This window comes from Castor canadensis, chromosome 7, assembly GCF_047511655.1.
Source record: "Castor canadensis chromosome 7, mCasCan1.hap1v2, whole genome shotgun sequence".
NCBI classification, from domain to species: Eukaryota; Metazoa; Chordata; class Mammalia; order Rodentia; family Castoridae; genus Castor; species Castor canadensis.
The window spans coordinates 155222433-155244105 of record NC_133392.1 but is presented as its reverse complement, the minus strand read 5'-3'; the positions used below and the strand labels follow the sequence as shown (position 1 = coordinate 155244105).

The window sequence follows — 21673 nt, the reverse complement described above, 5'->3', positions numbered from 1 at the left end:
TTGGCCCCATCAGATCCCAGCACCAGCCCATCATAACCAGTCGCCCATGTGAATGATTGCTAGCCACACTTCAACAAGCAGCTCTAGGTGAGTGATCGAGGAGCTCAAGGAGACAGAGCTGCAGCATGCAAGATTAATGGTAGGAATGGCAGGCAGTAAGTGCAGAAGAGGGGAGAGGAAACGGGGTGGGGGAGGAATGCAAGTGGTCCTTACCCATGAGGGTCAACTTCCGGGGCCTCTGCTTGGACGTGATGACTTGCAAAGACGGGGCTATGGACTGAATGCGAATGACTGGCTGGTTGGGGTCATACGTTCCTGGCACAGCTAATTCAAGGTCCCGGCACATCAGAAGTTTCGGGGAAACATACTGCAGCTCTAAGGATGTAAGCTGTGAACAATCACCACAGGATTTAGTTTTCTGCCTCCAGGGAGAAATTTAACTGCAATTCAGTTATTTTTCATTGGATTGCTACAAGCAATTACTTGTTCCAAAGTCTGCGGGTAGAAGTGAAATAAAGATGAGTATAGGAAGTTCACAGGTAGCAAAATAGTTAACTCTGCCGGAAGCCTGAAAATCCTACCTGGGGCAGCTGCTTGGAGATCCGTCTGAACACATGATAATAGAGGTCCCAGGCTTGGGTGAGGTCCTTGACATTCCCTGATTTCATGTACTTCCTGCACCACTCTTGAGCCTCCATTAAATCTCGACCATATGCCTAAGAGCGAAAGCAGTGCAAATTTGCAAGTTGTCAAGGTGGCCACTAAGCCAGGAGGCTAAATCCTCGAGCAAATCACAGATATCCTTTGGGAGTCTACTGTGGTCAGAAGGTGCTGGGAAGCAACTGGTAAGCAAGAGTAGCTTTGTGGTTCCCAACCATGGAGCTTCCAGGTCATAAGGATGACTTGTTAGGAAAGGGTAAGGTAGAGAGCTAAGATAACCTCTGAAACTTTGTGATTTTCTAGTTAAAGTTTCAGGATGGAGCTGAAGGCATGGCTCATTGTTGGAGTGCTTGCCTGACATGGATGAGGACTTGAGTTTGGTCCCCAGTATGGCCAAAAAAAAGAAGTAGGGAGATTTCTGGTGGCTTTTTGTTTGTTTCTGAGGTACTAGGGTTTAAACTCAAGATCTCGTGCTTGCTAGGCAGGCACTCTACCACTTGAGCCACACTGCCAGCCCTTGTTTGTTTTTTGAGCCACAGTTCGAGGCCCAGGCTGGTCTCAGATTCATAATCCTCCTCCTCTCTCTCCCAAGTGTTGGGCTTACAGGCATGTGTCACCATGCCCTGCTTATTTCTGGTGTTTTTGTACACTCTGGCCACTGCTGGAGCATATTTCATTAAAGGCAGTGGAAGGGCCAGAAGGAAAGTGTCTGAAGAAGGCCATGACGATGTCCTCTTGTGCTCTCCTATCACATACCTGATTAAAGGATGTCTCCTTCAGTGTCTGAGGGCCCCGCTCCATCATAGCATGCAGGGGCTCCAGCACCTCAAACATGCCTTTCACATTCCTTTCCCCAAAGTACAGACGAGACGCCTCTTCCAGGCCTTCATGCCACATCTCATGCCAGAGGATGGCCACTCGAATCAGCTCCTCACTTACCTGGATCAAAGAGGGAGGAAGGGAAGCACCAAGGATGAGCTACACTTGGGAAGATCTGACTTGGCAAGCTAGAGTGAGTGTGCAGCAGTGTCATGGAGAAGAGAAACAATTTCCTGACACCTCTGGCTGGTGGCTGGGTCAGTGGAGGTCAGGTTGGCTCCAGACTCACCATCATGGCCTGTTGAACCAGGGTGTTACTGTGCTCACACATGTTCTTCAGAATCTTGTTAGCTGCATTGTGCCGGGCTGTTGTAGTAGACTTGGAAGCCACTGTCAGGGGGTAGATGAGGGCCTGAAGCAAACACAGAGGAATATTTACCAAGAGACGTGTGAAAGGAACCTGATGTGCGTTTTAAAAGAGGTTGGTCAAAGAAGTAGTAAGAATGACATTAATATCATGTGAGTCTATGAGGAAGGGGCCACTCCATCTTGGAGGGGACTTTTTCTTTTCAGGAAGTCCTGTAGGCCACCAGACCCCTGCTGGCTGGACAGACCTCCTAGGGTAGGACAGAACACTTGGCTCCAGTTCCTGAACTTGTCTCTGGAGCAGCTTTAGCAAAGGCTGGCCACCAAACCAAAGATCAATGATGCAGATGAGAAACTGCCCAGGGTTTCCACATACCTGGGGGTGGTACCGACCAATGTCTGTAAGAAGCTGGTGAATTAGCCGCCCCACCAAGGGTCTGGGTGTATCAATTCTTGCAATAAGCTGAGGTATAACCTGGCATTCAAAAAGACACAGCAGGCAGCAAATGAGAGATAAAAATAGGTCTTTATTCTTCTGACCAAGGAGTGACTCTTGTAACTTGTTTTGTTTGCTCTAATAGGCCCTGAAATGGTTCATTCCCTTTAGTTCTCTAACAGAAACTAAAGAGAATATGGAGTCTAGACTTTGGGACCAAGCTCAGCTTCCTTAACACATGCTGTCTTGCTAGTCTGACCACTACCTGCTTCCAAAAGGAGACACAGGAGAGAGAAAATTTATTAACAAGTTTCCTTACCTGTAACCAAGTGTCAATCTGGATAGCTTTCACCCCTTCCACTAGGGCTTCATTGACGTCTGGCCAGTGACCATAATCAAACCACAAGGTGAGGACTCTGGAAAAGACAGATGAGAAGTCACAGGAAATTTGATTTCCAAGCTTCTGTCTGGTTTTTGTCTTGGAGTCTCTGTGATGGGCAGCAGATCTCCTGGCTGCTCCACGAGGATCATGCCTAGTATTCTACTCTAGATCCTATCAGGGACCACTATGACCTATGCCAGATGAGGAGACAAGTCTGGCAGGACAGCCAAAGAGAACAGTAACCTGCATGTGTGGAAGGAGGTGCCTGCAGGACAGAAGCAACAGGAGGCCTGGTGCTTAGCCAGCCAAAGGTCCCCAAGTGGAGGAGGCTGCTTTGTCATCTCCAGCCTGTGTACTGACTAGTTGGGGTCATTTGTTCAGATCTCTCAAAGTGGTAGGGGGTTTAGAAGTACTATGGCAGACAGATGGGTTTGTTATTCCTATATAATAATGCACACACAGCAGCTTTAACTTTACTTCTCCTCCTTAATCTTCACAGCTTTCACCCTCACAGGTGGGGCCCGGCCAGCTATCATTCGTCAAGACACAGGAAGAGAAAGGTCCATAGGCCGACCTTGGTTGTACTGACCAAGACAGAGCCTGAAAAGAGGATCTGTATGTGTGACTTCAGTGTCCTGACACTAATAGGCCTCCCAGAGTTTCATCTTCTCCTTCTCTGATACCTGAGTGTATCCTGAAGGTTGTTGCCTCGTGACAAGGAGATAGAACGGAAGAAGCCCTGGACAGCAGGGACGGTGTACATCAAGAGGGTTTTGGACAAATCCTGTTGGAACACACATGTTAGTGACACTCTTGCCTCAGCTTTCTCGTGTAGAATGGACATATTCAATTTATACATACTCAATTTCATACTAATAGCAATTGCCTCAGAGGGTAGTTATGGATGCTAAATCAGTTATACAAGAAAAGCCTTTATCAGTATCTGACAAACAGCAAATACTCAGTAAGTGGCAATTGTTTTATAACCGTCATTGTCTTGGGATAATAGTGGCTTCCGGAACAGGGTGACAGGAGGTAAGGCTGAGGCTCTGTATGTTCTGCTCTCTGTCCCTGACAGCAGCCCTGGTGCATTCTGGACTGACAGCCCAAGGAGAGGTGAATTGGGAGAGGACAAGGCAGAGGACAGTTCCCCCAGGCCTTGTCCTCAGAATGGATTTGTAGCTGTGGTGGCCATCCACTCACAGTACAGTGTATTGAGAGGGTGAGCTCATCCACGTGGGAAGCACTACAAGGAGCTTTTCCTCAGCTTGGCTGGGGCAGCTCCCCAATACACATGCATGAACAAGTGCTGCCTCCCACCCACAGCAAAGGCAGACAGGCAGTGTGAGCAGCTCCATCCTGCGCCACAGAGAAAAGCCTCAGGCGCTTTAGCTCAGAGTTGTGCCTGACCAGGTTCTGAAGGAGGGGAAGGCTACCTCAGTGACCTTCTTCTGCAGAGGAGACGGGGTGGGGCTGTTTTCAGTGCTCTCAGCCTCACTCTCACTGTTGCTGCCCTCTGTGCTGGCAGTGGTGGCAGCAGTGGATGCTGTAGTGGCGGCAGCGGTGGTGTTGGTGATGTTGGCACCGCTGGCATGCCGTAGTTTCTTCTTCTCATCACGGGCTTGGTTCTGATGTTTGTAGTGTAGCACAGCTTCAAAGTTCATCACTGCCCATGCATGCCAGGCCTGTGTGGGGCAAGAGTCAAGGGTAGACATGGGAGCTGTGACTGAGAGAAGTGTGAGGCAGGGCTGTGATCACCTTATCCCCTCAGAGTCCATTCTCTGTGTACTTCCACAGACAGGAAGGGGGTGCTCTACTGAATCTAATGTGCCTCATTCATCTCATGGGAATTTACAACATAAGGTCCTACAACAAGTGCTGTGGGGTCACAGCAAGAGGGGCAAGATACAGTCCTTGTCTCAAGGGACATCTGGACTTTGCTCACAACCAGAAGGCCTACAGACTCTGCAAGACGGACTACCACTAGGGTCAGAAAGAGGTGGACAGTGGGCATACCAGGGGTCTGAGGAGCCGTGTAGGGAGGAGGGACTGGGCTAGACTTCAAAGGGCAGCTGTATCTGGGCAACAAGAGAACAAATGAGAGGGTGGCAGTCAGGACTGTTTCCCTGCAAGGGAACAGGACAGAGATGCTTGGAGGCCAGCACAGAGCATCCACAGGAAACAGATTTTCCTTCAGCTCAGGGCATAGCAGGGGAAGGAGGAAGGCTGGCAAAGTGCCAGGGTAGGCGATGGAGGCGTGAACATACAGAGCCAAGAAGACCCCACTTCATCTATGGAAAAATGGAGTTTTACTGGGTTGTAAAGTGTATGATACAGATTATTTAAGCCAGTAGAGGTTGTGGGCATGCAGCCACTTGTCACAATATTGCAGGGCAGTGATGTTGAATATTTATTAATTTATTTTAAAACCTGAGGCAGGGTTTTACTATGTAGCCCAGGCTGGTCTCAAACTCAAGATCCTCCTACTTCAGTCTCCCGAGAGTTGGGATTACAGATGTGCACCTCCATGCTCAGTGATGGTTGAGTCATTTTTTGGCAATTCTGGGGTTTGAACTCAGGGATTCACACTTGCTAGGCAGGTAATCTACTGCTTGAGCCACTCTGCTAGCTGATGGTTGAATCTTAACAAATCACATGACAGAAGGCAAGGACAGGCATCAAGAGCCAGCAGCATGAGGGAGGGTGAGCCTTTTCCATCTTTCTGGATCTAACATCTGGTCAAAGGCCTGGCAGCGAACCAGTATCTAATGTCTGCTCTATAGAAACCTGGTGTCTATTTGGATAAAGGAGAACTATTTGCATCTCTGAGGTTTTGAGCTGCAGTCCTCTATAGTATACCACTGTGAGGTAAGAAACCAAGGTAGAGTTTTATTTGGGACAGTAACTTTGCAGTGATAGCAGGACATTAAACAATCTACTAACAGTTGGACTTTCTGTATAATCAGGAACTTTCTTTGTGTTCCTTGCTGAAGACTTATAATAAACGTGTCCGCTTTCCCATCAAAGTAGAGCAGACTGATCATGACTGATGAGTAAGACTCTGCAGTGATCTGGGTTCAATTTTCCCATGCCTTCATTTATTCAACAAACACCTCTTATACATTATTAAATGCCAGGAATGGACCTGGAATCAAGGTGAATAAGAACAATAGTGCTATGAGATTCTGGTAGAAGGCATCATAAAAACAGAGACCTATACTTGGAAATGCTTTTAAACATTAAAACTACAATTCCTGGAATCAGGTTTTTTTCCCCTAGTGATCTACTTCTTTTCTAAAAGCTGAGTGAAAAAGGTAACTTTGATTAGGGCCCAGTTCTGATTAATAAGGTTCCCACTAAGAGTTTACGATATTGATTCGATATTCATTTTTTTCTAGCTTTGGATACACAGCTGTCCCAGAGAGGGGTAGTTACCATTCATATCACAAATGGGTGATTTACTTATATTTTTATTTTTTTGGTGGGACAGGGGTTTGAACTCAGGACTTTGTACTTGCAAAGCAGGCACTCTACTGCTTGAGCCAAACCTCTAATCCATTTTGCTCTGTTTATTTTGGAGATAGGATCTCATGAACTATTTGCCCAGGCTGGCTGCAAACCTTGATCCTTCCAATCTTAGCTTCCCAAGTAGCTAGGATTACAAGTGTGAGCCACTGGCACCAGCTCAAAATTTTTTATTTTATTTTTGCATTGCTGGGGATTGAACCCAGGGCTTTGCACATGCTGGAAAAGTACTGTACCAGTGGGCTACATCCTCAGTCCCAAATGGGCATTTTTCAGATCACCTTGAAGCATGCTTAAAGGATAAGATTTTTATTGTGAATGACTCTGTGATTTTCAGATGTAAGTTTGATCCTAGAAGGATTAATTCACAAAGTATTAGTAAGTTATGGAGATTCTGTAAAAAGAAAAAAAACCAATGACATCTACTGTATCAATCAGCTATTACAGGAGACCCCTCAGAAGAGGAATGAAAAAGGTGGAATGTGTGCTTCCCCAAAGACGTACATTTCCAGTAGTTACCCCCCTGTACCAGCCAGTCACATCATTTGTACATTTTCTGTTGTCTTTTTGAAAGGCTTCCTGTAATATAACAGGATGTTACCCAGATCCTTCCAACAAAAACAAAAAAGTTAAGTTCTTAGCTTAGGAGTGGCTGGGATGGGAATCAGGAAGAATTTAGGAAGGAACAGATGACCCCAGGGAAGGCAAAGTTCCAGAGATTAACCATGTGTCCAGATGCTCCTAAGCAACCTCAGTGCCACACATAAAACAACAGTGTAACAATAAGTATTTCTCTCTGTCTCTCTCTCTCAGTGCTGAGGATGGAACCGGGGCTTTGAACCTGCTAGGCAAGTACTCTACCACTGAGCTACATCCCTAGTCCTAATGATATTTCTCAGAAAGAATCAATCAATCCTTCTGCTTCTCTGAAATGCATAAGGGACAGTGTAGGTTTCCTGTGCCTCTGACACAGGCTCCAGGCATTCCAGGAACAAGTCACAGTCTCAGACCAGCTCCCAGAGGCCTGGTTGTACCCATGAGAACACAGAGTACTCAGGCAGAGCTGTTGGGTCACTGGGCTCTGCACATGGAGAATAGTGAAGATGGATATGTGTATATGCCTCTGACTCACCTTGTACCAGCTGCGGTCATGCTCTGTGGCGGCACTGTAGTACTGCAGTACTTTGGGGATAGTGCTCTCATTGATGCCCTGGAGGTTCAGCTGCCACTCCCCAAGTTTCAGAAAACATCTGAAAACAGAGAACCAAGCCTCCCTGTTGTTCCCTTCCCACAAAGGCCCTCCTAAGGGGAACACAGACTTTTAGTGCATGCTAAACTCTTTAGTATTTTGTTCTTGCTCCCAAGAAGCAACATGTTAGAACCAGTAAAATGTTCAACCGCATGGAAGGAAGGGGATGAGATGTGCAGATAAACTTTTAAGATTCGTATTTTCTTCATAACCTTTGTCTTCCAAGGATAGCATAAACCTACCTGGTATAGGCAGGCCTGCATAAACCTATCTACCCCAAACTGAAGTTTTGTGGGAGATGGTTGTTACTTGTCTTATTGATTCTTGTATGGCTTCTTCCTTCCTCTTTTCCTCCTTCCATTTTTTTTTTCCTTTTTTCAGTGATACTGAAGTTTGAACTCAGGGCCTCATGCTTGCTAGGCAGGTGCTCTTACCACTTAAGCCACTCCACCAGACCTTTTTTGTGTTGGGTATTTTCTTTTTTTTTTTTGGCAGTACTGGGGTTTGAACTCAGGGCCTCATGCTTGCTAGGCAGGTGCTCTACCACTTGAGCCACTCCACCAGCCCTTGTGTTGGGTATTTTCAAGATAGGGTCTCGAAAACTATTTGCTCAGACTGGCTTTGAAGAGTGATCCTCTTGATCTCTGCCTCCCAAGTGGCTAGGATTACAGGCATGAGCCACTGGTGCCTGTCTCTTTTTTTTCTTGGTGGGACTGGGGTTTAAATTGAGGGCTTCATGCCTTTCCCACTTGAGCCACATCTCCAGTCCCTTTTGCTCTAGTTATTTTGGAGATGGGAGTCTCAAGAACTATTTGCTTGGGCTGGCCTCAAATCTCAATCCTCCTGATCTCAGCCTCCCAAGTAGCTAGGATTATAAGTGTGAACCACTGACACCTAGTTCCTTCTTCCATTCTTTACAGTGATAATATTAACAGCTAACATCTACTGATTGCTACTGTATCCAGATACTGCTCTTAATTCTTGATGCTCTTTCCATTAAGTCTCATACCACCCTAGGATATAGGTTACCCTTACTATCCCTTTTTGGTGATGAGGAAACTGAGGCACAGAGAGGTTGAGTAACTAATCTAAAGTCAAATCTATCTACACATCAAATTAGCAGCATATCTGGCATTTGAAACCAAGTAGTCTAACCCTATATTAGCCATCAGGAGGAAGCTAGCACACGTGTACTCTTGGTGCTGAATCTTGGGACTGTAAGTGGTGGAAACGGTGAAACACCCAACTGATGACTGCCTAGGATCCCTACCAGAAAAGGTGAGAGATGTCGGCAGCAAGCCACCCAAGGAGCCCTGAATGTTCCTTGCTGCAGAAGCTGCAGGGTGGGGGCTCACCGGGCCATGAGCTTGTGCAGCTCCTGCTTGTGCTGCTGGTCCTCAGTAGCGATGGCATGCTGGGCTTGCTGCTGCATAGTCTGAACAAAGTGCTGCATGTGTTGGAAGGCATCGATCTGCAGCAGGACAAATGCACAGAGGGCGGCTTGGCATGGGGCCTAACCTGTCAGGCACATAAGTCAATCCTCTCCAAACAGAATACTCTAGGACATAGGGCTGGGCTATTCTAGATCATTCATAATTTATTCAAGTCAAATCTTAGCTCTTCTGTGCCAACTATAATTACTAGTTAAATAAGCCCTGGAAAAGTACGTGCCTGGCTATCCCAAATAACAATTCATATGAAGCAATCTGAAAGAAGTGCTTACTTCACTAGCAATATATCGCCCCAGAGGAAATTAGACTAATGGGAAATTTTTTCAGCATGGTAAAACTTTAGTGTTTATTTACAACACTCTGGCACTCTGGATGCTCTAGCATAGCAAAAACTATAGATTCAAAAATAGAATCCTCAGTACCTAAATAAGAAGAGAGAAGGCCCTTGTGCATCCAAATGGAAGAGGGAGAAGACACTAGGTAGGCAGACATCTAGGTGAACAGGGTGGTTTAGGAGCAAACTGTTCAGAGCATCTTTCAGCAGTTAGACCTACAGCCACTATGGGATTTGATACAAAGCAAACAGAGGGCATGAGTTAGGAGCAGGGCTGCACTGGGGAAGAGGAACATAGAGTCCAGATCCACAAGTACCATGAAGGCCTGCCGCATCTAGACACAACAGCATCTTGATGAACAGGGTCCACACTATTTTTTTAAAGGGCTTCCAGGATGGAGATCGAACGCACAAACATCTAAAGCTCAAAAGAAAAAATGGCAAACTCTAAATCCAGTAACAAAGGGAGGGAAACAGCATGTGGGAGGCTATGTGTTCTTTGCTGCAGAAGAGGGAACTCAACACAGCAAGTAAGTAACAGGTTTCCTTATGGTAAATACTGTAAGTTTTTTTTTTTTTTTCCTAGTACTGGGGCTTGAACTCGGGGTCTTGCGCTTGCTAGGCAGGCACTCTACCACAGGTCACACTTCTAGTTCAAGAAGTATTTTTAATAGAAATATGTCATGATGTGAAAATGGACTGAAGGGAAATGAAACTCCTTGGCTTGGAGGCCAGGACCAATCCCAGATATTTTTAAATATAAGGAATTAACTGGCAACAAGAGATAGGGTTTAACCCAGAGCTGGTACAATATGACAAATTATCAGACAGCTAATCCATACACGAGTATGGAGGCAGGCACACAGATGTTCCCATAGTGAGCAAGACACCTGTCTCCTGCAGACATCTGCCTTCACAGAATTCTAGCTTTGAAAAATGAAATGATTAACATCTCTCAGTCAGAAAATTATACATGTCTATCTAGTTTCTCTTCTAGGAGAGTTATACTGGCCAGACTTGGATCTGATTAAGAAGAAAGAGCCAGGCATGGCCTCCAGTACTTGGGAGGCTGAGGTAGGAGGATGGTAAGTTTGAGGTCAGTCTGGGCTACATAGTGAGACTCTGTAGGAAGGAGGAAGGAAGGAAGGAAGGCAGGCAGGCAGGCAGTACTAAAAAGATCATTATTGGGGTCTGAACTCAGGGCTTCACACTTGCAAAGCTAGCACTCTACTGCTTAAGCCACACCTCCAGTCCATTTTGCTCTGGTTATTTTGGAGTTGGGGTCTTGCAAAGTATTTGCCTGGGTTGCTCTCGAACTGTGACCCTCCTGATTTCAGCCTCCCAAGTAGCTAGGATTATAGGCATGAGTCACAAGTGCCTGGCTAAGATCTATTACTCAAAAGGGGACTGCTAACTCAGAGTGATCAGGCAGAAACTAAAAAAGGACCTGCGATGCCAGATGCCTTTTAGAGCCCATCTACTGGGTGTCAGCTGGAGTTTGAATTTTTTTGATGCCCTTAACAAGAGGCTGAACAGAAAACAAACTGCTAGAGCTAGGGAGGCTGGGAATGAAAACTAGTATTGTTTATCCAGCACCGAAGAATACAGTATCTCTCCACTCTATAGCACAGGCAACTTATTTTCAAGGAATTGAAAATATATTTATAACTTTTCTTCATCCTCTAGAAATGAAGAGGGAAGGAGATTCTCTCCTTCCTGTAAATGAAGGAGCAGACCTTGGAAGGAGGGGCTTCCTTCAGGTCCACCCAGCTGAGGCCAGGTGTAGTACTCTGGTTCTTGATGGTCCTACACCTAAGCGGTTTGTGACAGGAAGACCTTCTTGGCCAGTGACATTTCAGAGGGACTAGCCTATCTCAGGTCTCTGCCATGTGTCTCACCTGGGGCACTCATACCTATGACTGATGCCTTCCTGCAGGACAAGGGTATTGTATTCCCCACACACTTCCCCTGCCTGAGGCAAGGCAGAGAACACTGAGCTTGTTTATAGTGCAGGAAGTTCAGCTCAGAGAGGCCTGTTCAGCAGCACTAATTGCCTTGGTGTTTTCTCTGGGGAGTTCCCTAACAACACTCTGGGCTTGAAGCCCAAGCACCTACTTTAACTGGGTCTCTAAATCTTTAATCCCACCAGAATTTGGTCTGCTAAGAAAAGGTCATATTCTGTGGAGAATTCAGGGTCATGGTCATATGTTGAAAGAAGCTACTGCTTAGTTGAGATTTTCACCCAAAAGGTGCCTTCTGCCACCTTTGGCAAGACAAAAACTTGGAGGTCATACATAGAAAAGAACCAGACCAGATTCAGACCCAGCCAGCACCTTCTGTTTTTCTCATTGCCTGGAGGAGGTCAGGCTTTAAATTAGAAATGCTCTGGCCTGGGAGGCTCAGAAACTGAAAAACAAAACAAAAATTCAAGCAAGACCCCCAAACTGCACATTTGGTAAAAGAAGAAATGGTTCATTAGTAATGGGTAAAGCCCAGTCAAAGACCAAGTGCCTGCACACAGGGATGCCGGTTCCACTCTAGGTGGCATTCAAAGTCACAGGTAGTCAACCACCTACAAAAGAAGTCAGGTACTAGACCAGTCCAACCTTCCAGTATGCCTTCACAGACATAGCTTTTATCAGTTCGTTCCACAGCCCCAGTTCCAGTGCCTGATTTTCATTCCTCTCTCGTTAGGGGCCCCATTGCTGGGACCATAACAGGGAGAGAAGGCTGTGAGACTCCTTCCTCCTTTTGGAGCAGGGAGGGGGAGCCAAAGCAGGTGTGATTTTTGCCTTCAGGGCCTAGTTTTTGTTAATCACAAACATCACCCAGGGGGATTATTTAAAAACAAAAACAAAAACCAAGAGCCACAGCTATTTCTCAAGGGCTTGTCTGCAAATAGGAATTCTACACTGGCTTCAAGATAACTTCCCTTCCCTCTTTCAGCTTTATACCCTGCTTATTGCTTTTGAATCCAAACTGATGACAAGAAAGGAGACCAGAAGTCTGACAAAACCAAATTGTTATTGTGAAAGCTCTAGTTCGTATTTTCCTTTCTTTTTTATTTTTTTGGTGGTACTAGGTTTGAACTCTGGTCTTACATGGCTAGGCAAATGCTGTACCACTTGAGCCACACCTTCAGCAGCCCATCTAGTCTGTATTTTCATGAATATGCTACTTTTGTACCCAACAACCTGTCTTCTCTTAAGGGGCAGAAACTGTATCTTTTCTGTGTCCCACCACTTTCTTGATATGAACAAATATAACTATGACCACATTCACTGGTTTGATCAATGATAAATGTACATCTCCTTGACCGAGACTAACTTTGTGAAGCTAGGAAGAAACTCCCCGACATTGCAGGGAGGTGGTTCCTTTCTGGCAGTGAGGTATGGATCAGAGGTGAGGATTCTGGAGAAGGTGGTCTCTGTTGGATGATGGACACGTACCTTGCGAGCACTCTTCCACATATTTTTCATGTAGGCATAGGTCACCTGAGGGTGAACTGTTGGCAAAGGATGGTCAAGTTGTCGAGATGGATCAACTCCCAGGAGCAACACTAAGGTTTTATGAGCAAGAGCCTTAAAAACAAGAGAGAACAAGTTATAAACAAAACCAGAGTAGAAGCACCACCCCGCTATGTGGTAGGGTCACTCACCAGCCTGCCGCTCTTGCCACAGAGGCTTGCGTATTTGAGCCAGGTTCTCATGTCCTCATGAGGGTTGACCACAAGGGACCGCACCATGAGGATTTTCTGCCAGTCCTCCACGATACGCTGGCAGCCCTGGAACATTCAGAAATGAGGGTTAGACTTGTCTTCTGCTCTACCTTAGTCCTCCATAAGCAACAGCAAAATCCACTCTGGAACAAAAAGGAGACTCAGGGATATAATCTTAACTTTCTCAAGTGCAGGATACAGTGAATGAAACACATCTTAGGGACTTCTCAACAATTTGAGAAGCAGTAGGGTATGGGGCCTAGCGCTTGAATCCTGGCTCTGCCACTCACTATGTGACTTTGGGCAATTTATTTAACCTCTCTGTGACTGATTTTTAAAGTGACTCAAAATAGTGTCAACTTCACAGGGCTATGGTGATGATTAAATAAATTTTTTCACTTTCTTTTATGGATTCTGAACAATGCATTCATAATGTTTTTGCTTTAGTTTCTGATTAAAGATGATTATCACTGACAAAGAAATTAAATTTAAAATGTATCATTCAAAACCCAAAAAACTAATTAAGTATATAAGAAGTTGAAACAATTAAATTTCCAAATGATACTGTTGGTAACTTGGTAGCATTTATGTTTCTGACATTATTAAAGCCTAAGCCTGCACTAGATTTTTTGGGACACTATGAATGTTGGCCATCTTGGGCTCTCTCCTCTTCATTTCTATCTGTCTCGGATCAAAAACTATATACAGACGGGGAAGTGCCTCATTAATTTACACATCTGAGTTCTTTGAAATTAGGAAAAACAGAACAAGTTAATCATTATCAAAGGGCTAACTTTGTATCAAATGATTGCTATTCCTTTTTTTACCCTTTCTAGTAAAAAGTTAGACTCAGGAGGGGAGATAGGTTCCCGAGACTTGCTGCTTCATGGGCAAATTCCGTGAACCCACAGAGCTGTCCACTCTCTGTAGAAGTAAACTTAAAAAGTCTACCAACAGAGCTCCCTGGCTTTCAATGTGATGGGGTACAGCCTGAGCCTGACCTGAGAATCTAAGATAAGAGGACACCCAGTGCAGCCAAAGTTGACCTCTCAAACTGCCCCGTGGCAGACACTGCCTGAGGATTTTAATCTTAATGACCTGACCACAAAATGGCAGTTTTCCAGCCCAGACAGTTTATTGAGTGTTTTGACAGCAAGCCACCCACAAGAGCCAATTTCCACCACAGAGTAATGCTTTATTTTCAACCTTGGATTATAGCTTTTCATCCCATTAACTGTGACAATGATTTGGAAAGTCAGAAAAACAGAAAAAAGTACATTGAGTGATGGTTTTGGTTATTTATCATCAACAGCTAGCTTCTCCCAGATGTTGAAATAATTTGGTTCCCTGTGGGCCCAAAAGCATCTTTTTGTCTGAAGACAGGAAAGTCATGAAAGCTTAAGGCAATAACAGTATTCTTAACTTGGTACAGTCAGGCATGAATCTCTCCTTTCCAGAGAGACTCATTCTATCCACAACCTTCTCCAACTCTATATTTGTAAGTCCCACTTGTCAAACTGTCTGAAGATCCATCAGATTTCTGATTTGGAAAGTCCTCACACCCTTACAAGCACTTAAAACACCAGGGTGTGTACAAGCCAAGTGGGAAATGCCTGCTTTGTGGAATTCCTTTTGGTGCCCAGGAGACAATGTTCCATCAAAACATTCACCGGGCATTTCACAATTACTAATAAAACATGGAGAAGAACTGCGTGTGCTCACTTCAGAGCCAAAGCGGCTGTATTCACAGGCATTCCTTTGCCTGCTGCTCGTTCCTGTCCAGTGGAATGTGTCCTGAGCTTCCCAGACAGGAATGCAGTTTAGAGTCAAAAGGTTTGAACAGCCCACTGAAAAGCCTGGAAGCACAGACCTCAACTGGTCTGCAAATAGAATTTGGAATTAGGTAAGGATCTGGCCAAGAAATGGTTTCTAATTGAGGGGGTCCATTGTGAGAAGCAGGGAGAGCAGTGGCTGTTGGAGCAGTAAAGGCTGGCTGTTTCTCTCCCCTCACCACTTTCTCTTTTATTTGCGGTACTAGGGATGGAACTCAGGGCTTCAAGCATGCTAGGCAAGTGCTCTATCACTGAACTACATCCCAGCCTGCGTTCTCTTTTGCTGATGATCTTTCCTTCTTGAGTGGTAATTCAAGGAGTGGAGGAATGGCTATCCTTTGCAAGAACACTTGAAACCCTCCCAGGTCTGAGAGGTGACAGCTCCTCATGCTACAATGTTCAGAATGCTACACTGCAATGTAGATGGAAGCCTTGGAAAAGTTTCTTTATAAAAGGAAACCACAGTGGAAACAAGTCTGAAAAGAAATGCTAGGATGTCCCTAAGGAACTGACACCAGCAATAGCTGATGGTTGAGAACATCAGGCAATCCCGTCTGAAAAGGATACTGCTGGTGGAGTGGCTCAAATGGTAAGAACATTTACCTAGCAAGTGTGAGGGCCTGAGTTCCACCCCTGCTAAACAAAACAAAACAAAACAAAACAAAAAAACCCAAAGGAAAGCTGGATACTGGGTGGCCAGGCCAGTAAGTATATTTGGAGCAATGGTTCTCAGCTTTTTTTTTTTTTGCAGTACTGGGGCTTGAACTCAGGGCCTACACCTTGAGTCTTTTTGTGTTACGTATTTTCAAGATAGGGTCTCGCAAACTATTTGCCCAGGCCAGCTTGGAATTGTGATCTCCTCATCTCTGCTTCCTGAGTAGCCAGGATTATAGGTGTGAGCCACTGGCGCCTGGCTGGTTCTCAGCTTTAGTTGCACCCAGGAGCCATCTGGGAGCCAGGGACTAATCTGATTCTGGTTCTACCCCCAGATGCAGGATTTATTTGGGCTAGGGAGCAGTTCTTAGGTGATACTGTTGAGGCTAGGTTTAGGAACTGCTGATCTTGAGACTAGGATTCCCAACTGGCTAGTCTTAAGAGCCACTTTTTAAACACATTCTCTATTATTCCTAGAGACGAGTAAGAAGAGGCTTCACAACTGACCACTCTCTCACAGCTGAAGTGGAGGTGAAGAGCCTTTCTCAGCTGAGGGGGCAGAAAGAGCATCTGGAGTGCAAGCAGGAGGGTGGCGGCACAGGGATCACGTAGGTCATGGGCAGGGGAAGCAGGGCTGTCTACCAGCTCACCTGCAGTCTCTCCCACCAGATCTGCCGGATGATCTCTCGTCGCTCAGGGACAAGTTTGTACTGGATCACCTCCTCCAGCTCAGACAGCATGTGGCAAGAAACCATGGCCTGACGGAAGCATAAAACACATTTCAGTCCAATTATTACACTAAAACCCAAAAGGCAGGATTCATTTTAATCATTCTTTCTGATGTCACAGTATCTGCTGACCCCAGGAAACAAGCATGTTCTCTGTAGCCTGTGAGTCCTCAAGAGTCCATTCTAAAAACAGAACTAAAGTAGCCTCAAAAGTGACAACGTGCAGACTCACCCCATATGCCCGACTGTAGCTCTCTCCTGCCATTGCAGTTAACTCAGCATCCAGCAAGTCCCTGGCCTTGTCGATGCACTAGGAGACAAATAAAGAACCCCTGAAATGGGCTCTGGACTTGGGAATTTAAGGTTACTTTATGGCTTCTCAACTAGCTGCAGAAGTTATTTATGTTAAACTCTAGTGATGAAGAGAAAAATTCTGCAAGGAAGGGAAAAAATCTTTCCCAGACTGAATGGCTTGAGAAGGACACTATCCAATTTCTTTCTTTTTCTTTTTTTCTTTTTTTTTGGTGGCACTGGGGTTTGAACTCAGGGTCTCATGCTTTCTAGGCAGGCACTCTATCACTTAAGCCACTTCACCAGCCCTTTTTTTGCATTTTTTTCTTTCAAGATAGGGTTTCAGGAACTATTTGCTTGGGCTGACTTCAACTTGTGATTCTCCTGATCTCTGCCTCCTGAGTAGCTAGGATTATAGGAGTGAGCCACTGGTGAGTCTTTGACTCAGAAGGCCCAGGTCTGGGTTCCTGCCATGTACTTTTTAGCTCAGGCACACCACAGGACTGCAGTTTGAGTCTTCTCTGTGCCATCAATGAAAACTACTCATGAAGAGCTTTTCCTTTTCTCAACATTTAAGGTTAATTACTGTGTTCCCATCCCCAAAGGGCTCAGATCATTTACCAGAACAACTCATGGAAGACAGTCTGGTGCCTGACAAGGCGAATGCAATCATGTCGTTGTTCCATTCCACAAGTCAGCACAGATGTGCCTCCTTGGGTGCTGTCCTTGCATGACCAGAAGACCCTTGTGACTGATATCTGCTGCACTATGGGGATCACTAGCTCTGAATTCTCCTTTGGTGAAACTTCTCTCATTATAAGAGTGCTAAGGCATGGCTGGGCACTGGTGGCTCATGCCTGTAATCCTAGTTACTTGGGAGGCAGAGATCAGGAGGATCACGGTTCGAGGCTAGCCCAGGCAAATAGTTTATGTGATGCTATCTTAAAAATACCCAACACAAAAATGGGCTAGTGCAGTGGTTCAAGTGGTAGAGCGCCTGCTTAGCAACCCATGAGTCCTTGAGTTCAAACCCCAGTACTGTTGAAAAAAGACAGAATGCTAAGGCAAAGTGGTAAAAAGGTGCAACAATGATTGAAGAAGTTAACTCCCAGAGCTATTGCAATGGCAACTTCCAGAACCCATCCTCTACCCTCCAAACAGAACACAGTCCCTGCTGATGTGCTGCTGGTCTTCTTCTAAGTGAGTATTATGCATCAAGGCCATTCTAACAGAGCCAAATAAATCAAGAACTGAAGTATAATAGCCTATTTACCCAAGCCCATGAGCTTAGGCACTGACAGGACATGTACCATAATTTTTTCTTCGCTGGAATATCTGGATACATGTAAGTTTTTACCTGTTGTGCCAAGGAGAAGAGGTCCTGATGTAATGCCAGCACAGCTCTATAAAATGCACCATCATGGGTGTCCCGTGGTATCATACAGGTGTACTCTTCCATGCTATCCCACTGACCTACATTCACAAACACATGTAAGGAAGCACTAGGGTGGTCAGCCACTTGGACTAAAGGCAACATCTCAAGTAAGCTATGCAGTTGTTACTTTCACTTAGCTTGTGGTACAAACAAGTCAAATGAACTTGAGCCTGATGTATGAAAATCCTGCAGAAACCCTCTATCTATTGTGGGGATTGATGTAACAAACCACATTTGCCTTCCAAACACACAACTACATTGCTGTCCCAGAAAGCATCATAAAAGATGAGAGGAAGCGCATGAGGGCACAGCCTGCACATCAGGTGGGTTGAATGCCATCCCTCACTAAGCTCAAGAGATCCTACAGGCCTCCCTAGGTGAGAAGAAATCACATTCTTCCCTACAAGAGAAGCACCTTGAAGTTCAATGGTACACTGGGAAATCACATTTTTCTCTACATAATTGAAAATGGCCATTACGCAGATAGGGGACAGGATTAGACAAACAGGTTGCCCTTTTCACTCTGGCAATATCTTAGCTTCAGGAGGGAGGCGATAAATATTTTAAGAGGCTCTGTTGCAAAAGAAAGATGGGCTGGGTCACACGGCAGTGGTCTTTGTGTCATCTTAGATTCGGGGAAATGGCTGCATCCAGGAGGAAACACGCACTTCCCCTGGGGTGAGCTGGCATCAAATGCCAGGACTGCTGAGAGCATCTGCATAGAAGATGTCAGCCTCATTAGCTGCAAACTGCAGGGCTGTCAATTTTACAAGGCATTTTCCTGCCTTTCTCACCAGACCACTGGCTCATCCATTCTCAATACCTCTGGGCAAAAGCAAATAGCAAATGATGACTCCTCAGGAAGTAATTTGTTTTTGAAAGATGTTTTGGATCCAGTCCAGAGCTCACAACAGAAAAAGGAAAGAAGCTCTGTGACTCAGGAGGGATTGAAAAGAGGTGAGCAGTTGTGCCATCTTCCTCCAGACTCCACATTCTACCTATCCTTTCTCCTCCTATTAGAAATGTCTTTGGAACACGCGCTTCCCAAGCCCTCAGCTGGGCCCTGGTATCAGAAATCTACATTTCTGTAGGGATTAAAAGGAAGACTTCTGCTTTACAATAGTCTAGAAGATGTGAGGTGGGTGAAGTGTCAAGCAGCAAGAACAGAGAAAACAAAATAGTCAAAATGTTTATAATTGTTGGAGCAGGTGAAGGGTAAGTGGGGTTGTTGTACTATTCACTTCTAGATATGCTGGGAAAGTTTCACACTAAGAAATAAGAGGCAGACAACTGCTTTCTCCTTTTACTCCTGTTTGGAATAAAGTCAGGATTGATAGAAATCCAACAACCATACTAGATTATGACATGGACTAGGTATGCCATGTAAAAATGCGGAAAAAAAGCTATTGACAATGGAACCAAAACACCAGTCTGGGAATGCCTACCTCTAGACTTTATTTATCAGGGAGAAAAATAAACCAGTATTTTGTTGAAGACAAACAACAACAAATCCCACTATGGTTTAAGAAGAAATACATTTGATCTTTGCTCCTGTTTCTTGGCACAGGGCTCCTAAAACCCTAGAATTTCCTGCATGATAAGAGTGCTCCCAAACAACGAGACCCAAAAGGTTGGCAAATGTACCCTCATGCACCCTAGCTCTATGGAGGGAGAAGCTCTTGTGTTGCAGACCCTTCTGGACTTTGCCCTCTGCACCTGTTCACATGTGTTTTTTACAATAAACTGATAAACAAAAGTAAAGTGTTTCCCTGAGCTCTGTGTGGCATCCTAGTAAATATAGAACCTGAGAAGATTGTGGGAATCCTGATTTATACCAGGTCAGCAGAAACACAAGGCACACCCTGGTCCTTGAGTCTGAAGTGGGGGCAGTCTTGTGGGTCTGAGTTCTTAAACTGTGGGATCTGACGCTATTTCCAGGTACACAATGTCAGAATTAAAGGACCACCCAGCTGGTGTCTGCTGGAGAAATGCATGGTGTGTGTGTGAAACCCGATACTCATGGTGTCAGAAGTGTTTGGTGTGAGTGCATGGAGTGTGGTGTTCTCATCCACCACATCTCAGTTCTGACACTTGCTCATTGTCTTCTTTGGCCTCCTTATGAGGATTCATTTTACCCATGCTTGCTAACAAGTTAGTCAAAATCCTACGGTAGAAAGGACAGAGGAAGATGTAGAAGTAGGAGGGCAGAGACAGTTTTACACTTCTACAGACTGACATCCTCCTTGTAGCCACGGTGCCTCAATTCTTTGACAAAGCCCCAGCTTCACTTGCTCCTTCCTTGGCTGGGTGCCCATGCGGAGTCTTACCTAAACCCCACGCCGCTGCAGCAGCCATCCGGGCCATCTTGGCTTGGGTCTCATCATTAACCAGGGTCCACTTTTCACAGCACTGCTGGTGGAGCTGCCCCCTGAAGGAAAAGAAAACATGCAGTCAGGTTAACCAAAATTCCCTCTACAACCCACCAACATTCCTCTCCAGCCCCTTGGGTTAGCTGGTGCTATAGAGGAACTGGAGTAACTGGGCCTGCCTTGAACTGGGAGCCTTTACATAGAAAGCACGTTCTGCTGGGTCATATAACAAAGAAGTGGATGGGCTACTTGTGGTATTTATGGCCTGGTGCTCATAATTTGAGTGTAAGTTTATCAGTGGATAGGGACCGTGTCTAATTCTATGTGATGTGAAATGCCCTGAACATCTGGCACCTTCATAAATATTGAATAACTTCTCTCCTCTGCCAGTGCAGTCTAGGCTCTTTTCCTTTGGCAGGCCTACAGAGAAAGCAATCTGAAAAGACACATCTGGACATTCATTTTGGGCCCAAGCTATAAGGAGAGTAGCTCTTAAAAGAATTGGACAAATGGTCTCAGTCTGAGATGAAAACCACATTAAGTCAATCTGTACAAAAGAAAGGCTCTACAATGGTCCATTGACAAGAAATCTAGATGCTGCTTATTTTCAGAATGTTGCATAATTACCAAGAGTATGGATGAGGACTAAGAGACCCTGATACATAAAAAGAGTAGAAGTCCTGTCAAGAATAGGGACTTCCTATTGATGGTTAAAACTGCGCCCTCCTTAGGAACGGGGTGTGGCTCAGTGGTATAGAGTTCGTCTAGCACATGCAAGGTCTTGGTCTCAATCCCCAGTCTGTGTGTGTGTGTGTGACAGACTGTGTGTCACATGTCACGGGGGGTGGGGTGGGGGAGACAGAGAACATAACTACTATCCTTCCATGTTCCACTTATGAATGAAGGAAATAAAACTCTCCCACTGTGCAAAGGCCAGCCCTGATTTCATTCAGGTGAACTTCAAGATCATTTCTGCTGCTCTTTAAAAGATATGCTGCAGTGTGTTTTAACTTGGCAATTGGAAGTGAAGTCAAGAGAAAGGGCTTAAGTTCCAAGTGGCTTAGGTCAGAAGTCTCGTGTGACATGACCCACACTGTACAATAAGGTGATGTTGGAGGATTAAGATGCTGAAGTCAACCATGCCGAAAGGATCAGACTGACCCCACTGAGCTTATGTGACCATGCTTAAAGTGCTCAGGGCCATTATCCATTATTGAGCAAAGTAGAGAGTAACTTCAGTTTCTCTGGCACATGCTCAAGCACTCGATATTCACTAGAGACCAAAAAAAAAAGAAGTGGGTGACTTTGCCCTATGCATTCATTGAAGCTCGTGAGAGGAGTAGGATGAACAGAAGCATTGGTTTCTTGCTACCCAGACTTGGAAGCCTTCACTCCTGAGCTCCTCTAGGATTAGATCAGAGCAG

The 21673-nt window shown here is 45.3% G+C and overlaps 1 protein-coding gene across 2 annotated transcripts in view; it reads right to left on the bottom strand.

Annotated features, from left to right (window-relative positions):
- Nucleotides 1-21673, bottom strand: part of Mtor (mechanistic target of rapamycin kinase) — a 123938-nt gene that overhangs the window by 13538 nt on the left and 88727 nt on the right. For both annotated transcript variants that reach the window (XM_020168600.2, XM_074081357.1), the window contains exons 31-46: nt 20208-20308; nt 17803-17918; nt 16387-16464; nt 16077-16184; nt 12881-13006; nt 12672-12803; nt 8793-8908; nt 7321-7438; nt 4100-4348; nt 3347-3447; nt 2601-2697; nt 2222-2320; nt 1769-1891; nt 1417-1599; nt 582-716; nt 214-388 (exon numbers count right to left, since the gene is read on the bottom strand). In XM_020168600.2, coding sequence (XP_020024189.2) covers nt 214-388; nt 582-716; nt 1417-1599; nt 1769-1891; nt 2222-2320; nt 2601-2697; nt 3347-3447; nt 4100-4348; nt 7321-7438; nt 8793-8908; nt 12672-12803; nt 12881-13006; nt 16077-16184; nt 16387-16464; nt 17803-17918; nt 20208-20308 — 2057 coding nt within the window. The remainder of the gene's footprint in view (nt 1-213; nt 389-581; nt 717-1416; nt 1600-1768; nt 1892-2221; nt 2321-2600; nt 2698-3346; nt 3448-4099; nt 4349-7320; nt 7439-8792; nt 8909-12671; nt 12804-12880; nt 13007-16076; nt 16185-16386; nt 16465-17802; nt 17919-20207; nt 20309-21673) is intronic.